The sequence below is a fragment of the Balaenoptera physalus genome (genome assembly GCF_965194825.1).
Source record: "Balaenoptera physalus genome assembly, chromosome: 14".
NCBI classification, from domain to species: Eukaryota; Metazoa; Chordata; class Mammalia; order Artiodactyla; family Balaenopteridae; genus Balaenoptera; species Balaenoptera physalus.
The window spans coordinates 36,501,323-36,526,445 of NC_138893.1; the positions used below are offsets into that span (position 1 = coordinate 36,501,323).

The 25,123-nt window shown below is 42.6% G+C and overlaps 2 protein-coding genes across 12 annotated transcripts in view; one reads left to right on the top strand and one right to left on the bottom strand.

Moving 5' to 3' along the window:
- The window catches only part of ENO4 (enolase 4), a 48,385-nt gene extending 38,267 nt beyond the window's left edge, over positions 1–10,118 (bottom strand). For all 11 annotated transcript variants that reach the window (XR_014253043.1, XR_014253044.1, XR_014253045.1 and 8 more), the window contains exons 1-6: positions 8,737–10,118; positions 5,165–5,293; positions 4,271–4,461; positions 2,150–2,295; positions 301–470; positions 74–205 (exon numbers count right to left, since the gene is read on the bottom strand). Coding sequence is in view for 8 of the 11 variants with exons in the window: in XM_082423427.1 (XP_082279553.1) it covers positions 74–205; positions 301–470; positions 2,150–2,295; positions 4,271–4,461; positions 5,165–5,293; positions 8,737–8,901 (933 nt within the window). In the remaining 3 variants the exon portion in view is untranslated. The remainder of the gene's footprint in view (positions 1–73; positions 206–300; positions 471–2,149; positions 2,296–4,270; positions 4,462–5,164; positions 5,294–8,736) is intronic.
- Positions 8,812–25,123, top strand: part of HSPA12A (heat shock protein family A (Hsp70) member 12A) — a 162,105-nt gene continuing 145,793 nt past the window's right edge. Inside the window, exons 1-2 of the mRNA XM_082423405.1 lie at positions 8,812–8,902; positions 22,502–22,589. Coding sequence (XP_082279531.1) covers positions 8,900–8,902; positions 22,502–22,589 — 91 coding nt within the window. The 5' untranslated portion in view covers positions 8,812–8,899. The remainder of the gene's footprint in view (positions 8,903–22,501; positions 22,590–25,123) is intronic.

The following is a 25,123-nucleotide window of genomic DNA, read 5'->3' on the forward strand; positions in this document are numbered from 1 at the left end:
TACACTAAAAACTCATTGATGATGAAGGTTTTTTGTTTTTTAAGAAAAGGTAGTTTGAGATAATGTAAGGTACTTGTTTAGCTGTTAATCCAGGATGGGGTATACAAATCACTTCTTTCATTAAATTCAGCTTGCCAGGTGATGACTTCCCGCAGCTGACCAGAGATACCATCAGGAGAGGTATAGTTAGCTTTGCTGGCTGATCCTGAAAAAGGGGAAAAGTAAGGGGAAATGAGAAACGTGGTTCATTCATCTTGAGATACTCACGGGTCCTTGTAAAGGAATGCAATGGGTACTAACCTGGTGGCGCTTCAGCAGTGCAATATTGAAGTATAGAGGATCATTGCCCAGCACGGCACTGGTTTTGGCAACAGCCAGTGACACAGCTCCTATGGCCATGCTGCCACAGAGTATGGGTTCAACAGGTTCTGGGGGTACAATTGGTTTTTCTGTAAGAGTATCCTTCCTCCCTGAAGAAAAAAGTATTGATAAAAGATTGCTTTCTAGAAAGTGTGACTATGATAAAACTATATATTTTTTTTAATGCTTTACTTATAGATGTGAAGGCCCAGCATAAAGAAAGGTTGAAAGCTGAGGCTGGCAAGAAAATATTCACCACTTCAACCCCTGAGAAGTTTCTGTCTGATGTCACTTACTACTCCCTAATGCTCAAATAATCCTTAGCCATGGATTTTGCCTAAGAAATTTTAGAACATTCAGTATTAAATCCTTCAACAGTCATGTGGGGCAGATATTGTTATCTCACCTAAACGGGGGCTTAGGTTCAAAGACTTGCCCAATACCTAACAGAAAGTGAATAGAGAGAGGATCTGGACAGTCTTTGAATTCCAAACCCTTTGTTTTCCTATGTCCCACCATCGCTCTTGCATACCCAGCTTCGTGTTGAATATCTCATGTGAATATCTAACTACTTATCTTGCTTGCCCACCCCAAACGGATGCCCTTTTCTATGAGCACTTCCTTCCAGATCTAACCATCCACCCAGAATCCTCACCCATCTTTCACTCTCACATATTCTCAGCCACCCCGTCTGATCAGGTACCACAGTGTCCGTAATAAATCTCTAGTTTTCCTCCTGTCCTCTCCTTCCCCACAGCTACCGACCTGAGTCAGGTAGGTAAAACAAGTGGAGTAAGATGTGTGAGCACCAAGCACATATTAAATGTTTAGCAAATTACTGTCCCCTCCTACTTCTTCCCTTCTTACGTTCCAAGTTCTATCAGTCAAAAGAAACCACCAAATGAACACCTATTGGCCGTCTCTACCTATGATTCGGTAGTGGTCATCCCCACCCTCCAGGAGAAGATTGGTCTAACAGGATTCTTCTGCCTTGGGCAACTCTCCTCCCCTCTCTGGGCCTCAGTATCTAAATCTATGAAATAAGAGACCTTGGCTTCACGATCTCTTTGGTCCCTGCTTCTTGTGCTGTCTTATTTAATGGAACCCACACTTATCTGGTGTTTAGTTTGTTCCCGGCATTGTGCTAGGCGCTGGCAGTGCTAAATTGAATGAGGCATGACTCATGTCCTCCAGGAGCACGTTGTAGTTGGACAGACACACAAATCACTGTTACAACAGCTCTAGCAGCAGCTCCAGAATTAACATACTGGAGGAGCTGAGGTTAGCCATATGTTGGAAGGCATGGAACAAAGGGCCACGATAACTTTAAGATTATTTGTCTTAAAATAGCAAGGTCTTCCAAAGATAAGTTTCATTAATATATTACCTATGACTGAGGAAATGTTGGTCATCCATATCAAAGGATATCATTAATCTTTCAAATATGGAGTGGCTTTTTGAGGAGCAGTGAAAGGTCTCCATGCCACCCTCCCCTTCCCTGCCTTGGGCATTGCCACTGTTCAGTGCACTCTGTTTACTAAGTGTTCACCTCTGGGTAAGAAATATTTTTATCTTACAAATAAAAATGGAGGGTGGGGTGGGGGAAAACCGTGCCCACCTCACACAGTAGCTTTAAGCAAGGAAGTGGCGTGGAGGATGGATGGTACCTGGTGGGACTCCAACCTAGGTCTGCAGCAGAGAGATTTGAACTTGGAAAGGCAGTCCAAGTTTCAGCCTTTCTTCCTCCACGTTTGTTACTAATGGTTCTGCAGGATGATAAGCCACCGACCTTGCTTTTGTCCTTTTTTTTTGGCTGGAGGTGGAGGAGGCGGTGGTGGTGTTAGAGGTGAAGGTGTAGGCACTGTGGAGTCTTCCAGGCTCTTTTCCAATTCTTTTCTCTCCTTATCTTCTTGTACTTTACTTTCAAAGAATGTCCTTAATGGTAAGAAAGTATGGCTTTACAATGAGATATTGAGAAATATCACTCGTAATTTTGGTCATGTTTTAGTGCTGACCCCAAAATGTTTCAATAGTTAACTCTGCTTTTTAAGCTACCTAAGAACAAATCAGCTTCAATTTCCAAGGCTTAAAAATGATGCTGTTATAAAACTATGTTCAAGAACTGAAAATCATTTTGGCCTGGAAATAAATGTTTAAAGATTTTAGGTGCTCACTTTTAAAATTATCTGAGCCCTGTTTGTTATTTTTCAAAGTAAAATTTGAAGATATAATTTGATTAAGGGCTATTGAATAAATGACCATCAGACTAAAAATGAGGCAAGAATAGACAGTGAAATATATAGCACTATGTGCAGGACTTCCTTTTCTTTCTTTCTTTCTCTTTTCTTTCTTTTTTTTTTTTTTTGAGGTGGGTGCTTAAAATGAACAGTTAAGAAAACTGTTGGGAAATCCAGCTTAGGTGCATCTATGTAAAATATCAGCTCCCCGGAATAAAAAGAGGCTAAAAGCTTCCACAGACAAAACAATAATAAGCCCCCCCCCAAAAAAGACATGGGAATCAGATTTGCATCAGATGCCAATGGGGCAGTGCCTTTAAAGTACTGAGAGAAATTGATTTCAAATGAGAATTCTATACTCAGCTAAACTGTAAACCACAAAGGGAAAGTACTGACATTTCCACACATGTAAGAACTCAAAAAATGTACATCCCAAATACCCTTTTCTCATCCTTACTTTTAAAGGTTGGAATCCAGCAATTTAAGAAAGAGGATGATATGGGATCCAGGAAACAGGAGAACAATGAAGGGATGTCTTATGGCATCTCTGTAGTAGGCCTAAAGAAGAACCAGTCAAGATGGGAGATTTGGGAGGAAAAACTCCAGGAAAAAAGGAATGTAACAGAATAGAAGGTATGACTGAGAGCTTGGGAAAAAATAAGGATGTGTTAATAGCAAATAACACCCTAGAAAAATGGTACAGATGAACTGGTTTGCAGGGCAGAAATAGAGACACAGATGTAGAGAACAAACGTATGGACACCAAGGGGGGAAAGTAGCGGGGGGTGGGTGGTGTGATGAATTGGGAGATTGGGATTGACATGTATACACTAATATGTATAAAATAGATAACTAATAAGAACCTACTGTATAAAAAAATAAATAAAATTCAAAAATTCAAAAAAAAAAAGATTGCCTAAAAAAAAAAAAAGCAAATAACACACACACACAAAGGACTAAGTGGAATAGCATTCAAAAACTGTAAGACAACCAAAAACTATTCAAACAAGTTTTTTATAAGGTCATGATCCAACTCTGAGGCAAACTAAAATGTGAAGTTATGCACAATTAAGCAAGTGATGAAGCTTAGAGAAAGAGAATCCAGTTGACCCTTCTTTGGCCAAGAGGGTTGTGGCATTGGACCCACACAAAAGGAAAAGTAATGCTAACCCACACTTGGTTAGGCATTGAAGAGTGCTCACATAGCCCTAGTAAACAGTTCCTTGGTTTTCACATTTTAGAGTCAACCTATGGGCAAGACCTGGAAGACTTGGTTGTGTCTGGAGGTCAGAACATAAGCATCACCCACTGGGGTATATAAAAGGATAAGAGAGGCTCATGGATGAGGGGGGCATGTGAGGAGGTGGGGAGGAAGAAAGGAGGACGTCTGGATTCTTAATCCTTTTCCTGAGAAACTTTTCACTGAATCCTAGGAAAGCTCTATGCATAAAAGAGGCCAAAAGGCCTTATGTAGGCTTACAAAGTAAAATTTTAATAACAGGGTTTTCAGAAGAAAAACAACATTTTATGCTAAATTTTGCTGCTTTAGCATATGCTTCTTAATTGACTTCCTGATTGTAGATGTGACAGACCCATTTCATTGGCAGGTGAAATGGAAAGAAAAGAGGTACATAGTTATACTGGACACTTACATTTCAAAGTGTGAAATTTACCTGAGCACCTGATCCACCTCAGCCTGGTTAGAAGGAGCTAAGCCCTGAAGCTCCTCGGTGATGGTTTCGTTGACCCACCGCACCGCAGTGCTGACGGCATCCGACCTTTCTAATTCCTCTGCTTCAACTAGCTCAGGTAAAGCGTTCTCGTGGACTTCGAAGTGAGTTGAGATCACCACAGAACATATATTCTGAAAACAATATAAACATGTTCTACATTTTCCCTACCTTTCACAGGAAATAGGAAATTGAATGTATCCAGCTTTTAAGGTACATGATATTTTATCACCAATTTCAAAGAGAAAATGAGAATCTATAATTTTCTTTGAGATATTTTTATAGCTATTGAAACATGATGGAACCCAACTTGAAGGAACGTTTAAAATTATTACCTTGTTAAAATACCCTTCTAAAAACCCTACATTGAACTTCATTTTTATCACTACCTCTCTAAAAAATAGCTAAAAGGAGACAAATTTAATCATAACTATTTTCATTTATGAAAATGAATTTTTCTTTATGTAGATCGGTCTATATATCTATAAATCTATATATAAATATATGAATCTACAACCCTATCTTCAGATTTATAGAACTCATGACATTAATAATGTCAGAGTTTTTTAAACTATTTTTGCCCCATTTCCTTTCTCCATCTTGGATCATCTTCAGGTTACCAAGTCATGTCTGTACCAATAGTACACGTAACCTAATAAACCATCATGGAAGATTGTATGATTCATGCTTTGTGTTCATAATTACCTACAAATAGTGTGTGTGTATTTTGCACACACTGAATTTCAAAACGTTAATTTTCCACAATTTAGACAATACATGCTACTAAATTCAGTGGAGCCAGGACATAGTGAAGAACACGTTTAAGCTGCCTCCTACCTTGGGAAAATTTTGAATGGTGCAGAATATTTCCACTTGCAGTGTTGGAAGCCCCAGTCCATCCAGCACATTTTTCCCCACGACTTTGCATATGGTGGGAGGCTTTGCAAGTTTAGAAAAGCAGTTTGCCTTCAACACACACACAAAAAACACAAAAATCACAATACCACATCTAATTAATCTTTAAAAGGTCATTCACATTTACTCTAGTTTCTACTAAACCTCTCCTTGAATGTCCTCCTCGTTCTGGAATTAGTCTAGCAGCTCTGCGGGAACGTTCAGAGATTTGGATTTAGCCTCTGGTACATGGGGCAGTTTGCTTTTTGAACTCTCAGCAGAAACTCGCAAACATGTCTTTATTTAAAGGTCTCGTGTCACTCTTTAGTGGGGCCTAACCTATCCTTCTGTCCAAGATACCAAAGTCAATTGGTCTCTAGAATACTGTGATGCATTCAAACCTAAAAAACCTTAAGTGTGTCTATTTTCATTCCTCCCAACAAGGCACCGGATATTTTAATGGTGAAGACTTACACAGAGGCTGTATTTCACTTATCATCAGATCATGCGTAGAACTACATGTTCAAAGAGGAGTGTTGGAACCTTAGTAACAGCAGTTTCACTGATATGGAAGAGCAAAAGTCATTTGGAAGTGATCCAAGAAAGAGACGGAAGAAAGAGAATGAAGCTGAGGGAGAAAGTCCACTCAGGAGCCTGAGTAAAAAGATTCAGTTCGGTGTCCCTACGCAGAGGGGCGGAAGCCGGGAGAGAAGGAAGAGGGGCGAGTGAAGGCCCACCCTCCTCACCCCCTTTATCACCAGACAGTATTCACTCTTCATTTTCATTTAGCAGACCAGGCCTCTTATCTTTCACTTCAAATTCCAGTGACCTCAACCTACATAACAGGTCATTAACGCCCATCAGCAATGTGCCAGGACCAAGGTGGTGGCCAGCAGAACTAAAGCAAAAGCCAATTTTCAAGCTATCCATGCATTTGAAGGATGATGGTTTGTATATTACAGAGTAAGTACCTAAATGAAGTTAGATAGAATCGGGAGAAGAAAAATACGATCTAGCTTATACCTTGTGAGTTCAATTCAACAAGCAATGAGCACCTACAGTGTACCACATATTGTGTTAGGAGGAGAATGGAACTAACTTTTAAAAAAATGCTTAGGATGTACCTTGAAGGAGTGACTTTGTCTTGTTTATCACTGTATCACATACCACAATGCCTGGCATATTTAGTATTCCATAAATTAAATCTTGTATAAATTCATAAATGTCAGACACAACCTTGGGCACATTTGTATACACTACGTCATTAAATTCTCAAACTCTCAATTATAAGTTTTATGCAATAGTAAATAATATTGCTGTTGCCCACAGGGATCTTTGCCATCCCTGAATTTCTCTAATATGTAAGAGAAGCATAGAAGAAATGGCATTTGAGCTGGACACTGGAGGTTGTGTAGTATTTCAACAGGCAGACAAGAAGGAGAAACTGAGGGCAGGTACTTCAGGTAGAGGGAATAGGATAAGTGAAGGGGAGGGAACTGGGAAACTTCACGCTGTAGGGGAAAGTCAGTGCGCCTGTGCGGAGGAGCGGTGGGGGAGGGGCAGGGGAGTGGAGCCTGTTACCGAGGTAGCGGGGCGAGCACTGTGAGTCACACACTGGAGCGTGTTTGATCTTACTCAGCATGCAAGGGGGAACCACAGGAAGTTTCTGAGCAAAATAATGATGGTCAGATTTGGGACTAGGAACATTGCTCTGGCAGCACTATGCGGGATGGACTTGATAGAGGGGGAGACTAGGTGAGAATAAGGATGGCCAAAACCGCGGCAGTGACTGGGAAAATGAAAAGGAGGCTGCCTTTATGCCAATCCAATTCCTGAACATCCTTCAAAGCCCAAGCCAAAACTCTCAGATGCTACAGCCCACAGGGATCTTCCCCACCCCTGAATTCCTATAACAGGCACACAGTGATCTATTCCTCAGTCTAGCACACAATCCTATATCACCCTATCTATTACTCCAGTCATCTTACGTATCGGTGGCTTTTGTCCCTAACCGAGGTATAAACTCCCAGAGAGCTGTGCAAAACAAAGACCTGGCTACCTAATAGGCTGGGAAGAGCATTACACTGGGGACAAGAGTCCAAGTTTCCAGTCTTACCTTTTTCACTAAGTAGCAGTGAGACAAGGGCTTGGTGTCTTTGTAAAATGAGGAAGTCGTTAACTTTCAAGAATTCCTCTAGCAAGAGACAGTGGAAAGATAAAGGAATTGGGAGTTGCATTCACTCATTCATCCCACAAATAGTTCTTGACTGTCCACTATGTACCACGCACTTTGCTAGGTACTAGGGACACAGACCGGGTTTGATTTCTCACTGTCATTCACTGTGTCCCTTGGGAAAATCATTTAAATTCACTGGGCCACCGTTCTTTATTTGTAAAACAGGAATCATAATGTTTACCTCACCGTGGTCCTAAGGATGAAGTGATATCACATAAAGCACATAGCACAGGGTGCATCAATAAACACCTCCCCCCTCGCCCCTCCCCCAGTTTGACGTATAGGCCAGGACCGAGAAAAATAAACATTCGTGGAACATCCCCTATATTAACTGCATCTGCAAGATGTGGTTTTGAACCCTGTCAACACATCATGCTTCTTCACAGCATTTAAATACTCTGCTTGGTGTTGTCATATTGCCTCACCATAGTGCAAATTCCTACCAGTCCCAACCATGATGCCTTCCAGAAGGTGGGTGTTGGTTAGTACTTATGGATCTGGAAGTGAGAAAACGCTTCCCTTTGTTTCAACTGCCCACTGCTTAAGGCTAAGATATGTGCCAGATGGTGCGCTGGGCAAAGGGCTTAGGAGGGGTATATGAAAAGGCCCCCGCTCTCCACAGGAGCTCACAAGCTGCCCAGGGAGGGTTTCAGTTCATGCAGGGGACACTACAAGGACGCTGAAGGACGATTAGTCCTGGGCGAAGTGGGCAAGACTCTGATCTAAATTTTAAGTCTAGGTGCGAGCTGGTCAGGTGGGACGGGCATCCAGGAAGGGAAGGGCGCACAAGCCAAGGAGCGGACGTTTGAAATCGACTGAAACTTGGCAGCGATGGGGCCTGCTGGGTATGAGGCCCCGGGGTAGGCTGAGGCTAAGCTGTAGCGAATACCAAGGTGTTCGTCCCGTGGTCAAAAGGAGGCCGTTGAAGATTGGTAAACTGAGCTACGAGGTATTAAGGTCTGTGATTAAAAAGTCAACTGGCAGCCGTGGCAGGCCCGCGCAGAGGTAGCGAGGATGCCTGCCAGGTCCTGAGCTATCGCCTAGAGTCCTCATTGCTCTAGCAGCTTCCAGTCCACCACTTTCTCTCTCGAGACTCCTTCACCCAGACTTCCGCCCTGCTTCTTCCCTTCAGGGTCGCGGCTCCGCGCAACTACTGTCTCCGACCCCCGCGGCGGCGGCGCGCGTGCGCGACTCTGTGGCGCAGGCGCACGGCGTTGCCGCAGCGCGGGGCGTGGGGCGAGGGGCTGGAGAGGAGAGGGTTCTTGTCCCAGGTCCCTACCAGGTGCCCGTAGACGTCGGCAGGCTGGAGGTAGAAGGTGGAGTTGAGCAGCTCTTCCAGCCTGCGCGGAACGTCGTTCTCCCGGTAGTACTCCATCGCCTGCTGCTTCAGCTTCTGCAGGTCCCTAGTGGTCCCACAGCTGCGGCCGCCGCCTTCTTCCCCCATGGTAGGAGATTTAAGGCTACTGCGGGGGTTAGCTGGGGGGCCCGCGAGCGTCCTCCCAGTCGCTAGGCAACGCAGCGAGATCCCGACCCCAGATCTCGCGACGCTTCCAGCCTCTGGTTCTTCTCGCAGCCGGAGTAGCGAATGGCTACTTCGCCCTCCTCCCCCTCCCTCTCCCTGACGGTTTGGCCCACGGGGTTGGGTTCATTGACTCTTGAGACCGGCTCCTTCCCGGCGTCGTTTTCCACTCTTTCCCGAAGGTTTTCAGATGGGAAGATAGTTAACGCTCTCATGAAGCGCTTTTTGCGGAGGCGTGAGAGGGTTAGCCCCGGCTTCCAGCTGGGGACTCGAACCTCGGGTGACGCCGGTTCCCGGTGGCTCTGGGACTCAGGCCATCGGGCTTTCCCCAGCCACCCCCTCGTTCCTCGCGGTCGGGGAGCTCCCCCGGGCGGCGGCCTGTACCGGCCCCCTCTCGGGGGGAGGGTTGTAAGAACTCTGGGTACCCTTACTAAGCTGTGGAGGACCCAGGAATTCAGTCATTCCGCAGATACTAACCAGCCCTGAGCAGAGCGGTGTGCTGGCTGGGCGTACTGCGAGGTCCAGGAGAGAACGGCCACGCGCCCTCCCCTGGGAGATGAGTGGGACTAGTGGGGTGAAATTTTTCCGTAGAAGAAGAAAAACTGGGCCGAAAAAATTTGGGATGAACCTTAAGGACGGGCCTAGGGTGGGGTGTTACAGACAAGACTTGAGGAGGAGAAGCAGGAATGGAGGACTGTCATTGGGTCATGTTCTCTCTTCAGAACCTTCAGAGGCTGCCTGCGTCCTGCCCTTTTAAATCTAAACTGCCTGCTTGGCTTTATTACACTTGCCAGGTGTCCCGTGCAATTATACAACTTCTTAATGCGCGCCCTCTGCTCTAGATACTTGTGCTGCAGGAAAGGGCTGAGATGGACAAGGTGTTCTTGTTCCACTCTTGCCTGTTGGTGCGCGTGACCTAAGGCAGGCCATGTAAAACGTTCATGTTGCACTTTTGCTCATCTGGAAAACAATCTTAACTGCTCTGCCTACTTCACAAGTCAGAGTAAAATGAGAAAGTGAGTGAGAAAACACTTTGAAACAAGATAGTTATTTTCAGTAGAGGCAGGCAGATGCATACAAATAATGTGATTCTGTAAATAGTGCTGTAAGAACCCAGACAGGCACCTCCTTCTGAACTCCCTCGGTGTTTTTTCCAGTTCTGTAATGGAACAGTGGAATTTTCTGGGATGTGATAGATCATCATGGATCTACCTTATCCTTGCTAGATGGAAATCCCTCCATGACAGGAGCCAAGTCTGAGTCATCCTCACATGTACAGCAGAGACTGCCCCTCAGCCTCGCTGCAGGGACAGAGCTTGTGCTCTGCTGAACGGGTTGAATGAACGTTTATTCAGGATAAGCCAGCGCTGTTGCTGCTGGTTCCATCCCACCACATGCCTTTCCTCATATCCCTTTAAATGGAAGGCACCCCCTTCTCTCACACGTCCATCCTTTCCATCCTTTTATGCCTCTTGACTCCCATATCTTCAAAGAAGCCACGCTCCACACTCCAGCTCACACTGTGGCCAGCCTTTCCTTTCTTCTGAACTCCTTTCCCATTTGCAGCTGCAGCCGCAAAATTCAGCGTTTAGGGATGTCTTGATTCATTTGACACTTTAATGGAAAATTGGAAGCATCCTGGGCTGGGACCATCATGTCTCAGTCTCCCCTCTGTAACCCACTGGCCTCTAAATTCCTTAAGGACAGGGGCTTGATCTGTCTTGTTCACTGTTGCGTCCCCAGCATCAGTACATTACCTGACAGAATAGATATTCTGTAAATGTATGTTGAATGAATGGATGGACTTTACACATAATAAACACTTAACTCACAGTCAGATATTTTGTGAATAATGAGTACCCCAGGCTGGTTTGAGCAAATCCTTTGTTTTCAGGAACAATGAGAAATAAGGCTGGAAAAGTAGTCTGAGGTGAGATTGTGAAGGAACTGGAATACCATTCTGTAAGAGTGGGGAGCTTCTGAATATAGGATAGGCAAGACGGAAGCCTCCTGAGTGTTGGAGGAGGCTAACTGGCAGCAGTAGGTAGGCTTGGTGGGTGTTTGGTTATGCAAAAAAATAATACAGATGTAAGAGCCTAAACAGGAATGGTAGCAATGGGAAGAGAAGGATGAGACAGGATGGAAGGATGAAAATCACTTTGAGTGATTGGATGTGGGACTGGGGAACCAACGATGACTCCATGGAGGATAAATTGTAGAATTCTGTCTCAGTTAACAGAAATGCAGTAAGTGAGAGAGCGATCTGGTTTTGATGGAGGAAATGTGGTACATTTGGTTGTAGATGTGTGAAGCTTGAGGTATCCCAGAGGAACGGGAGGACTGAAGACACAGATATAAGACATCCATAAAGAATTTAAAGTTGAATAAGACTAGATGAATCCTCTGGAGGGAAAAGGGAAGCCAATCCTCTTAAACTCAGGACCTAAATATTGGGGAACAAATTTATTTAGGACACAGGGAGACAAACAAAAAGGACTTAGAGAAAAAAGAAAAAAAAATCCACAGCCCGGAATCTAGGGCAGAGAGTTTGGGGACTTTGTCAGATGTGTGTGTCTGTGTGTGTACACATGCATGGAATAAAGTCTAAAAAGATATACATTTGCATGTTAATTGTGTCATCGTTAGGTGATGGGATCTTTTATTTTCTTCTTTTTATATATTAGTGGTATCTGATTTTCCTGAAATGAGTGTATTACTTATATAACTTTGAAGAATTACATTAAAAATATTTGAGGGAAAAAATATTTGAGGGAAGGATATTAAGTCAAATGTTATAGGAGGATTGAAGACTGAAAAGAGATTTTTAGGAACTCAGTTCTTCCCTTATGGATCATTCCATCTTCTCAAATAAAAATAAAACTTAATGAAAGCTAAATAAATAAATAAACCTACCCTCCCTGTTTACTTCTGTCAGTCACTCAATCAACCAATATTTATTGAATGCTTACCATGCCTCAGGCACTGTTCTAGGCCCTGGGGGAAAAGCAGTGAATAAAATGGATAACATTTCTTCTCTTTGTGGCACTTAAGTTCTATTGGCACTTCAGTAGCACTTACATCCTAGTGAGCCATTGGGACAATAAACTGAAGTAATAATAATGGGCGTGAAAGCATTTTGAAAAGTTGGTGTGCTAGGGGTTTAATGGCCTATTGGTGTTGACAGATCCAGAGTAAATAAAATTATTATTCATGAATATTCCAATTTTCTTCTTTTCCATAGATATTAGAAGTACTAGGGTTTGGGATGTAAAATACATTTACGCATATGCATATTTTATATACTTAACACCCTCCTTGTTTCAGTACCTTGGTGACTATATTTCCATTTCATATGGAGACTAAATGTCCAAGGGTACATACAGAGTGTCAGAGCTTGAAAGGGACTGAGTGCTGCTCACCCTAAAGGTGTAAACTGGGGAGTTGATGAGGGGAGGGAAATGAAGGGAAGGAAAGGCTCAGGAGATATAGAAAACTCTGGAACATATCCAGGGAGAGAGGGTAGGACTATACTCTCCTCCTTTAGAAAGAGAATGGGGTTGCCGCATTGGAAGGGATGTATGGTGTGGGACGAGGACCATTTGTCTGGGAATTAGAAAACTTAGATTGGAGTCCCAGCTGTCCCCAAGATCTTCTGGGACCTCATGGATAAAATGAGAGGGTTGGACTAGATCAGTGTTAGGAAAAAGGTTTCCCAGCCTTTTTCATTATGAAGGCTCCTTTTAAACAACAACAAAAGATTGAGACACCCCCCTCCTCCACCACAGCCCATGTAATAGTTGTTATATATAGTGACTGAATTCAGTGGTCCCTCTAGAGGCATTTGTATTTCATTCATGGGAATTCTGTACATGTGACAAAAATACATTTAAGGCAAGCCATTCTTCAGTGTCCTGGGTGTGTTTGGTGTATGTTCGGAATTGTAGGCCACTTGCCCACGTCTATGGGCTTCTCAGGGACCTTGATTGAGAAGCCCTGAACTGGCTCTCCATCTCAGAACTCTCCTACTTTGTAGCTCTGATTCAAGATAAAATATCAGGACATGTTAGTCTATTCCTATCTGCTAATTGAAGATCCTTCATAGAGGAAATTAACCATTTTTCAGTCTGCATTTCAAAAAGAGCTTCTAAGCTGTGTCAGACATTTCCTAAATGAATGAGGATAAATAAAAATGTATTTGTTCATTTTTCCTTAATCCTTTCCAACACCTTTATATAAATTGGAACTTGTTTGCCATGACTTTAATGTTCAGAAGTGATTATTTAGATCTTATTTTGGGGTTGCTATCAAGTGCTTGTTAATTCTTCTTTCCTGCATTTGCCATCTGTGTTGAATGTCATTTTTCATAGGGAACTAATGAACATGATTGCAGGTGCCCTTAATCATAGAATCATAGAAACTGGAGACAGAATAGATGGAAATGTTGCCTTTTCCTCATCTAAAAGATGGGAGTAATAATGTTACCCTTCCTCACCCAGTTGTCATGAATGAGAAATATGATTGCCAAGCTAATTGCAACATAAATAGCTGTAAATTAAATGCTAAGTAATAAAAGTAGGAATGATTTGACTAATAAAAAAATGTTTTTCCTAATTTGATTTTTTCATTACTAATGCCCCCCGTCAATAGTCATTTCCACTGTAGTAGTACTAACAACAACAAAAAACACAGCAGTAACTACGATTGATGGAGCCCTTTTATATGCCTGGGTCTTTCCTTGTATCATCCCATTGAATCTGCAAAACAGTCACAAAAGGTAAGTGACTGGTCCAAGGTTACACCGTTAATAAATAGTAGAGATGGAATTTGAACCCAAGTCTGGCTGACTCCATTGCCCACGCATTTCCCACTGTGCTCCACTGCCTCTCAAATCTAGAACTCAGTCAGATTCTGCTGCCTCATGTCAGCTTTTGCTAGACTCTTGCCCATCCTCTCTAAGAAGCCAGTTGAGTTGCTCACATTGAGAGCTTAGAGAGAGAAGCCTGGGTAAATGGTGTTAATCTCTTGATCATTGATTCTCAGTCAGGGCTGTACATTAGAATCACCTGGGGATTCTACTAGATTCTACTAGAATCTAAGCACATTAGAATTTAAGCACCACAAAGAGAAGGATTACCTATTTTATTCACTGCTGTAGTATTATTGAAAAATGCTGATGCCTGGGCCCTACCCCAGACCTATGAAAATGGAATCTCAGGGAGTGGGACCCAAGCATGGGTATCTTTTGAATATGTGATATTAATGTGCAGCCAAGGTTGAGAACCACTGCTCTAAAAGATTTCTTCATGGATCATGTCATAAAGAGAATGACTATGGCTTCACCCAGGAATGGTTTGATAATGGATGCTACCTGCCAAGAAAGCCTAGAAGTATTGGGTCTTGGAATCAGACCCCATGGATTCAAGTCCTGGCTCTTCCAGTTCCCAGCTGTGTGACCTTGTACAAGTTACTTAACCTCTCTGAGCCCATTTCCCCATTGACTAGTATTTTCAATTCCATAGGATTGCTATGAATTAAGTTTAAAAATCCATGTGAACTTCTTCCCGCTGTGCCCAACACATAGGCACAGTCATTATTAATGATGTCATTATTACCAAGTAAATTAAGGAAAAGGAAAATGTAGCATTTTCTAGCAGTTTGGTGGTATTTGTCTGAAAACCTTCATTTAGCTTTGTACAGGTATTCAGATGGAATTGAATTAAATGATAAGGGGAACCCCCCCTTAAAACAATATTAGTGACCTTTAAGCGTTTACCATTTGCACAAAATTATAAAGTTGATGTGCTATTTCTCTCTTGCTTCCCAAATGCAGCAGGAAGCTGGAGTCATAGTTGTAAAGTGAGTGTTCAAAACTGGCATCCTGTCAATGGCTGTTTTAGATTCAGCCTTCCGGTCATTTGTTCAAAGGGCTTTGACACTGACCAAAAGATACTGTTGGAGTTGTTGCTGCTGGCAGTTTAACTGGTATTTTTCAGGGTGTAGACACACGATTTATATATAGGCAGAGTGAAACTGGAAGTAGGGCAATTAGTCCAGCGAGTTCAGACAGTGGAAAGGAAAAAAAATCAGGCAAAAGAAATTCTTTAAGCAAGCTATTTTGCCATTTTAAAATAGACAATTTTTAACTTTATAGAAATAGATACAACTTAAGAGTATTTCTGTGACATAATTACGGTGTTCATAAGGCAAAATGAATACATATAAAATATCCGACACAGGCCAGGTTTTCTAATTTGTACTTTTCTTAATATAAAAGTAGTAAAATAAATGTAGTAATTGCATTTATTGTGAATAAAGAAAGTTAAATGTATTTTCCACATAGGGGGCAGCAAAGAAGAGAGGAATCCCAGCTAAGAGGACCAGTTAGATATTTTTTAAAATTATGGCTAAAAATATTTTCTCTTGTTACTGGTGCAAATATTGATTTGGTTTGTTTCCTGGTCCCTGAGAGCTGTGGGCCTACGTGTTTTGTTGCTGCACTTGAGTGAGAGCTAATAAATCGTTTGACTTTTGTAATTAAACCTAAGAACCTAATTGAAGGGGATTTTACTTCCTAGAAAATGTACTTTAATCTGCTTAAGAGGAATTATCTATTTCTTATTAGCAAAATCAAAAGACTGTCTATGCCTTTATAACTGATGATTTCTGCAGGCCTGGTCATGAATCTCATGGTATTGTTAAACCTTTGAAAAATTATTTGGGAGATTTAAAAAATTCAGTTGTCAAAAATTTAGGATTTGACTCTTTACATTGGTTATTGGCAAAGTGTAGGATTGTTTGTTGTTCTTGTTGTTGTTTTCTCTTTTTCTTCCTTGATTTGCCTTTTTTATCCTGTTTGAGAAGTTAATTCTTTGACCATTTAAAAAAAATACTAGCATAAATGCAGATGAGACTTACTTCTTGAAGAACTATGATTTGGGGGAGTAAATTTCCATGAGTTTTTAGTGAATAATTTTAGGCAAATTCCTCAATATTGATTTTACTGCATCTCTTTCATATATGAGAGTCATATATAATTTTTTTATCATTGAATCACTATGTACTTACAAAATAATTTAAGGTGACACTTGCAAATGAATCTTTAATGTGGATCTAATGTGTTAGATTAAATTCCTGTACAGTTTAAGACAATACAGGGAATTGTGTTGTATATTAGCAAGGGGTAATGGATCCTGTTTTTAATTAAATAATACAATTATTACATTTTGTGATTGTGCATTCAACACCTTAGGTGGATATCATAGTAGGAAAATAGTAATGATCAGAATTGGTTTTTCAGAAAAGCAAATAATGTTTCAATTAATACTTGAAGGAGAGACATAGTAAGGTGAAAAACTAAAATATTATTTCTAAAATGGAAAGAATTTTAATACGTTATTAATGATGCCTACCTTCGGCTCTAGCTATAGTCAGCGTAACTATATTTCAAGTGCTACAGTTGGGGACAGGAAGGAAAAGAAATGTGCAAGAGCATCTAACACGGTAGTGCTCGGACAGAAATAAAGAGTTGATGTGTATTAGGATGATTATATGTGAAGGTACTTCCATTTGAAATAAATAATTGAGGCAAAAGTGAGGTTTGGAATAGAAGTATCCAGGTGCCCTCTGGTCTCCATTTCTTTTTGTTTGCGGAGATGCGGCCAAAGGCAGCATCGTGGGTAATCCGGGGTCCACTCTCTCCCACTACCCTTGTCAGAACTGGCTCGGCTCCTGGAAGGAGCTGCACTTGTTCAACAGCTACCAGTTAGACTGTTGTAAAAATGAGTTGATTTATGACCAACAGAGTGATTTAAAATATCCCTGAGCTGTTCTAAGGAACGATCTTTCCCAAAGTTCATGGCCCAATATTTGTATAACCTATTTGGGAATTTGAAAATGGAGAAGATTGTGAAATGAACTCACGAGGCAGGGAATTTCATAGAGAAGAGCCATCTTGGTTAACTGTAGATGTCTGTACCTTCTAAAGAATTTTTCTACCTCTAAAATATTAAAAGTGGAATCCCTGTTTGGGAAAACTAGTATCAGATTTCTTTTCAATGTAAAATTATTCCATGCCAGCACTTATTGGAATTTTTACTAACTTGTGGATCTGACCTGAACTTTGGTTGCCTAATCATCAATGCTTTCGTATCTTTATAGCCAAACTGAGAGGATATAAGGGAAAAATAAAGTTTCTGCACCGATTTTGAGAATACAAAGTCAAAGACTGTCTTTTGTAGGGTAAGAATCAAAGACTATGTTTTGCAGCGTAAGAACAGAAATATAACTTTTAATGTATGATATTTGAAATAAGTAAAATGTGTATCAGTTTATAAGCTTTAGAATGAATATTGTCCTATGTATCATTTGTTACTTTACTGAAAAATAGAGCCGTTTTGAATTAACTAAGACCATTGCAAGAAAAATATAAATATACAGAAGTTCAATTTGTATTTTTCTGTACATGTCTCATAAACCTATTGTTGGAAAATTAGTTGTCTTTTTTTGAGATAATTACAAATCTACAAAAGCCAAAAATGCAACCAAAATGAAGAATTCAAAATTATAAGCTCTCTTTTAATTTATATTTGCAATAGACTTTTTATCTCCCAAGTATTATTTGTTCTATGAGAACAGAAGGAATCACCATGTGTGTTTTTTTCTAAACTAAGACAATGACTGTTTTTACCTTCCCCTGTGTATGTTGCCTGGGTTCGATTCTGACTCACTAGGGGATGCCTCGAATTTTTCACACTCTTTTCCAAGCCCTAATGCTAAGATAAAAAGCACTACCCTACTTGACATAAGACCGGACCCTGGCTAGTGGATCAGAGAACGACACACACCCGCCTTACCCTCTGGGGTAAAGGCTCAGCTGCCACATCTGGATCAGCCTGTATGATTTTTATGTTTATGAGAGACTCACCTTCCTCTCCAAATTTAGACTTTAGGACTATACACCTCATGCCATCCTGTCTCATCCGTTTTTGACAAAATGTGTAGGTAAAATTTTAGTGTTTTTTTTTTGTTTTTTTTTTTTTAATGGTAGGCATCCTACAACTAGTCCTGTGGGTCAGTCATACTTGTGTTGATTACTAACGTGTGTCTATTTCTGTTGTTGGATATTTTAAAATAAGCTATAGCTCTGAAAGGATGTGACTGGAGGAAAGGGGCTGTGATCCTGTATCAAACAAACTGGAAAAAAACAGTAGGGGAACACTTAGTGCTTTCTGACTTTTGAAAGAAAGGAAACTTTGCAGCATGTAATTCTAAGGACATTATAGGGCATGAAAAAAGTAGGCTCAAGCTTTTCATGGGGGAGGGGAGTGAAGTCTGTGTGTGTAATGTTTTATAGCTTCTGTAATGTCTGACTTAGTCATAAAAAACTGCAGCTGAAGTGTTCATTTAGACGATCCCATGCCTTGTACCAAGGAATAAAATAGTAAAATCTTTTTCTTCCCTTAGCTGGTGGTTCTATATTAATTCAGGAGCTATAAAGCAAGTTTCAAATTGACATCCTTTTCTAAATGGAAAGCAAGCACACCTTACATACGGAATATAAAGATTTCAATAGGTACTGTTACCCATCTGCCCGGTGTTAACTTTTTATTTAAGTATAAAGGATCTCAACATTTCTGTATGTTAACTTTTAGTGGATGAGATCCGTGTCGTGTAACAAATGTAAACACTGAGTAAATAAAGGGTTCAGGTTGAGATGCCCGTGGCTCTCACTGTATAAGTAAATTTAGAGAATCTGATTATGAAGAATGTTAGCTCTTACCCTTCAGAACAATCAAATATTAGCCCGGGGTGTAATTCTCATCACTACGTGCACCTTTCATCAAATAGATGTGCATAGACATAGGAATGATGCAGCATTTTAAAATGCATCTTTTTTTTTTTAAACGCACGCCCAACATCTTGACAAACCCTGTTTAGTAGGAAGTTCAAAGACACATAACCCAAGGTTAAGTTCTACCTTGTAAAGTCAGGTGGTTTAAAATGTGCTACGAAGGCCTACATGAGGAATAGGATGTGCAGCCCCGTTTTGTTGTCTCTGAACTTTGGAATTCTTTTCAGACCTCTTGCATCGTGTGCAAATAAACGAAAAGAGGAGGATGCAAAAGTGAAACCAGTCCGGGCTTCGGCCAGATTTGACACTCATTCTCTGACGATGTGATCCTTTGGTTTGTTTTCCTCCTCTTCAGATTTTCTTCTTCCTCCAGAAATATGGTGAAACGGTGTTAACACTGTCCACGCATACTGTCACTCTGGGGGTTCAGGAGGAGGACACTGGGCCTGGGAACCAGCCGCAGGCTGGCCACCCTCCCGCCCCCCCCCCCCCCCCCCGCCACCGCCACCTTCCCAGCGCGGTCCTCCTGCTGCACAGGGTTTTACGAGGGGGTCTGGGGGGTCTGGCCTTGAGGGTTCAGGCGCTCCTAGTCTTGGCCTCAGGGGCTTACTTAACCCACTTTTACTCTTGTCTTGACCGCCTATCTAATAGGCAAAGCTGCTAGAAATAACTGTGTGTTCGTATTTACCATTCATCTCTCTGTTTGCCATGATAGGGGTCATTTTTATAGACAAGGAAATCATAGAGCCAGGCAGAACTTTAGGGGTCATTCAGTTCCACCCCCTCATTTTACAGACCAAAAAAAAAAAAAAAAAAGACCTTCCCTTATAATAAGCACATAGAAAAAAATAAATTCCAGTTGCTGGTGAAGGACTGTGAATGTAATTCTTCTTATCCAGGAATCAACTTATTTAATGGGTTTAAACTTAAAGAATTTAAAAATTTTCTTCACCATATGGGTAGATAAAGGAAAAACACCTTTTATTATATACAGCGTATTTTGGTGTAATATGTGTAATTGCCCTAACTGAATATCATGTATATTCTGACAATATTAAAAGATTTAAAAATCTAAAATCCAAAATTCCTAAATTCCAAGGAAAAGAAAGTGTTGCACCTGTTTATAGTTATGGAGCTTGTACCACAACCTTTCAGGGGGTTTAGATGTAAAAAGTTCTGTGGCCTTCTTCAGCGGTATAGTTTTAAACGGCCTTTTAATATCTGAGTTCGCTATACTCTTGTTTGTCAAGAAAGCAGGCAGATGTTTTTGCCTTTTGGAAAGAAGTACAATAACAAGCATGTCTCTGCCCTTACTTCATTGGCTACAAAATATATTCATGGCTCATCCCGTTGGAAGGTGATTCACCTGAGACTTCGTTCCCGAATTAGTAATGCGGCAGGCAGCATCTCATTTAGCAAGTGGTGCTTCCCATCAATTAAATTGAAAAAAAACAAAAAACAAAAACTCCCTCTCTCTCTTATTCAAATACAAACTTAGGCTTTCACCTGTCAGAAGAAAACGAAACCATCACTAACCGCTGTTTATTTGGCTGGCAGGTTTATGCCTAAGACAAAGTAATTTTTCCCCAGGTGAGTTACTCCCTCACGTTGGCATGGTGATGACTAACATTTATGAAAACTCCTTAAGTGTGTGGTCCCCGTCCCCATTCCCACGGTGTGTCACTGCTGCCGCCAAGTGACAGGTCTGAAAAAATCAGCAACTCTTAAACAATTAGAGCATTGATTCCTCTTTCCAAATCCAAGGCCCCTGCTACCTGCTAGACAGAGATACTGTCTTCTTATGTGATGGGAACTAGGGGAGGAAGCTCTCCTCAATCAACTTGACCCTCATGGGCGTCCCTCCGGAATGCATGGCTTCTGAGAAAAGAAAGCCATGGGTGATTGAGAAAATAATCTCTTTGCCTGAACGAATATATCTAATTTTCGGGTTGAGGCTGTTTTTAGTTTAGTTTGGGTAGTTTCCCACAGTCTTATGCAAGAATTCCTACGCTACAGGAAGGGAAATTCTCTGTCGTAAAAATCCACCCGTCACACCAAAAACTTGTAACTTTAGGAACACGCAAGTGCCTGCGGACGTACGCAAAGACGGTTCTCTTGAGCAACCTCATTCTTGAACTGGGCTAAGAGCTTTTCAATTGCCGTGACATTTTCAGCCAGGGAAGTAGTAGTTGTTGCAGAGCAATGTTTTACAGGCAATTACTTTATATGATCAATGGAGCAATTCCCCTTCCAGAAAGGAACCAAAGCGATCAAGTTAAATCATTAGAGAGAAAGAGAGAGCGGGAGAAAGGATTCATCTCATTAGCAGGTGCCAGTGCTGCGGGCTCCGCGGCGGCGCAGAATGTCATTGGCCCTTTAAGACAATGGCTGCGCTCCCTCCACCGCCGCCGCCCCCTCCCCTGTCGCTGTTGACAGGTCTAAACCTCCCTAGCAGCCCATTGTGGCCGCAGTAGGAGGCACCTGCAGAAAATGTGCCAAAACCAGGCAGGGAGCAAGAGCTTTTCAATAAGCTCCGCAGCTGGAGAGGAGAAGCAACACTAAACTACCGGGCGCGGAGCAGGCACGTGATGGGAAAAGGGGTCACCACCAGACACCTCCTACCGGCTTTCTGAGCGCCGGTCGGTTCAATTTGCTGACATCTTCTAGCTGGCTTTTCTCTATTTGCTTAATATGCTGAGGTATTTAGCTTAAAAGCACTAAATGCTCCATCACGATGAGCTGCGCTCTCCCTTTCCCATTTACTGTTATTAAGGACATTTCCCCGTATTTTCTCTCTCTTTCTGCCCCAAACTAAGATTGTTTTCTTTTGCTTCTCTCGCATGACTACTTACAGGCATTCTCCACCGCACGCTGCCCGCTTGATTTTACTCGTCTTTAATTCAGGGACAAGTAAAGCTCTGCACACTTAGGATCTTGTGCTGCTTTCCTGAAGCACACACATCCCGGCTGCTGTAAGCACAGGTCTGGAAACACGGCACTGCATTTCAACTCAGTAAACAGTTATTGTGCATCTTCTGTGTACCCGCCACTGTCCTCAGGGCTCCCGGAAATTCAGACAGGGACAAGACGTGCTTCCCCTCTTGTACTGTTTATGGATCCAGCAGAGAGCCTAAAGGGCTATTATAACTGGATTTGTTTTGCACCCATGCACTTTTCTGTGTAGTACTTGCAGCCGCCGGAGTGGAGGTGGGGGGCAGGGAGGGACCCGGCATGTGCTGGTGGTGCTGCGGCTTTGTCGAGCGTGCCTGGGGAGTCAAGAGGACAGATTCGCAACGTCAAATCTCCAAGATAGATGATAGATGAGAGCCTGGCATAGCCCCTCGATTTTGGCAGCTCCTTACCTTTACACACCACTTTCCAGTTCTCATATGTCCATCTATTTTTTTTCTCGCTTGAAGCAGTAAGGCGTTATCTCTGTCTTACAGATGAAAACCTCTGAGACTCAGGGCAAAGCACCTTGCCCAGGGCCCCACAAGGACTAGGTGGTAAGTGAAAGGCCCGCAGGGACCAGCGCCTCCGCCCCCCTAAACCTTCGCTTCCCCTCTGCCTGGTGCTGCCTCTCAGACTGCCTACCGGCCTGAGCACAGGGCTTGCGAGCGGCACGGAAGCACACAGAGTGCCATTTTCACAGTGTGACTCTTTCCCCTCCTACAGATGGAGAGTGTTGGCGTGTACGGATTCTGTGGGTGCACAGGAAAGAACAAAGTGAAGTGTGATTCAAGGTGGGAAATAACCGCGTCAGGTAGGAAATGAACTAATTTGTGTAAGTATCGAACCGGCGTCGGAAGCAGTCACCCCTAGAACGGCATCCTTTCAGAGAGGGACTAGGTACGCTTAGATTTGTGCGCGCACGTAAGGTATTTGCTAAACCGATGCTTGTTCAGAATTGCTTGTTCAGAATTCCAACGAGTGGGAAGAGGTGCGAGAGAAAGAGGATTGCAGAGGCCCTTAAGTCATGAAGTCATTTCCCACCTACCCAAAGCCCAGGAGGGTCGCCGTCCACGCTCACAAGGACGGCTCGTGGAGCGGGACCTGGCACCCGTCTAACCTGCTGGGCGCACGCTGGCCCTGGGGCCCTGCATCTGGAGGAGACGGTCTCGCCCCTCCGCCGAGCTTGTTTATGCTTTAACATGTCTCTCCTCTCAGAGGACTGGTCCTCTTCTTCCTTCTTCCCCAGCGCCTCCCTCCAATTCTGGAGAAAACAAGCGGACTATTCATGTAACAAGAGAAAGAGTGAGCAGGGAGGGGGGAGATGCCACCGACAAACTCCATTGAAAGCCACTGGCTGTTCATTTACATTCACACTTTTAAAAAATGTTAACTAATGATGTTAAATGGTTTGCCAAAGGTCCTGGCAGGTCAGTTGTAGAAGTGTCATTTCTGCCTAATTAGGGCTCTTGTGGCTGCCCGGGGCCTCCCAGTGCAACTGGTGACAAGCCGAGAGCTGACAGCTTCAATTGGTGCCAATAGGAAGGTTGGGCCGGTCATGTTTTCCAACTCAGCCAGGTGTTTGCTGAATGGGGGAGGGGGCCTGGCGAGATCTGAGGGATTCTATGATCCTTTTTCTTTCAGGGCTCCCTCCCAAGTCCTTCCCCTTTGCCTGTCTTGTCTTATGTCAAGGTCAAGAATGGGCTTTGCTAAATCAGCAATTTGGGTTATCTCTGGGAGGTCATTAGCAATCCCTGGCCCAGACTTTTCAAGTGGTCTCAGGCCCCAGATGCTAGATTTTTTTTTTCTCCCTAAAAATCAGAGGGTAGGGAAAGAAAAGTTGTAAGTGAAAAACAATAGTAGGGAGAAAACAAAACAAAGCAAAAAAGATGCGTAGCCATCAAAGCATTAAACTCCTGAAGACATTCATAATAATAAAATTGCTTGAGGAGAAAACAGCTGAAGCATCCTGATCAACGCCTTAACTCTTTTATCGAAGAAAAGACAATAGTGAAAAGAAATCCTAACATGTTCCATTGGATATAGAGTACCTGACACATAGTAGGTGCTCAATAAATAATTTATTGTTTGATTTTTTTCAGGAGAAAAGTCATCTGAGAAACAAAGAGTGATTGATAGAGATCCTCCTATTTCTCATGCTTACTTTCATTGTTTCTACAGTACTCTGAATTTCTCAGTTGACCATGAAATCATGCTAAGTTGGAGTGCAGCATGATGGGGTGATATGATTATCTTATTTTTTGTGTTGTGTCTCCCTTTTTTTTTAACAGCTTAAAACAAGCAAAATACCACTGGTGCTCAGGTGCCCCAGGCGCCCCAGGCTACAGCAACTATGACACAAAGAGGCAGTCCTGTGGCAGTGATAGGATATCTGTGCCTAGAATTTGGATTTGACACCCTGGCAGATCCTGCGGGGATGGCAGCACTGCCGATTGATTTGTGCCTGAACTGAACCTACCAGCACTGGAGCGTGCATGCACGCACACACACACACTCTCACAAACACAGACACAGATGCACACACACACACACACACTCTCACAAACACAGACACAGACGCACACAGACACAGACACACACACACACACTCACAAACACAGACACAGACACACACAGACACAGACACAGACACACACACACACTCATAAACACAGATGCACACAGACACACACACACACACTCTCACAAACACAGACACAGACGCACACAGACACACACACACACAGACACACACACACACTCTCACAAACACAGACACAGACGCACACAGACACACACACACACACTCTCACAAACACAGACACACACACACACACACTCTCACAAACACAGACACAGACGCACACAGACACAGACAGACACACACACACAGACACACACGCACACACACACACTGACTGAGCCTGTTATCGGGGTGGTAGACAAAGAATGACAGGATTAATACATGGGCTTTTGGGGGCAGTGCTGTGTTAAAGGGAAAAAAGTGAACTGAAAAAAAGCCATGTTTGTTTTATGAAAATTTAAGACCAAACCCCAAGCTTACAGTTCTGAGAAGGAGGAGGGAGACTCAGGTGATGGGTGTCTGAAGCTAAGTTTTCAGCTTCCTTTCTTCACGCAGTGATGCCTCTTCCACCCGCTGGCTCTGTTTTCTCTAACGTGGGACAATGAAAAGCGGGGCCAGAAACAGAGACTGTCTGTGGATTTTACCAGAGGAGTGTTGTGAAGTTAAATGAGACAGAGCACATAAGCACACCTAGGGCGACACCTGGTGTGTATCAGGAGCCAGACGAGAGTGAGTTCTCTCCGCACTGTCCCTGGTTCTTCATG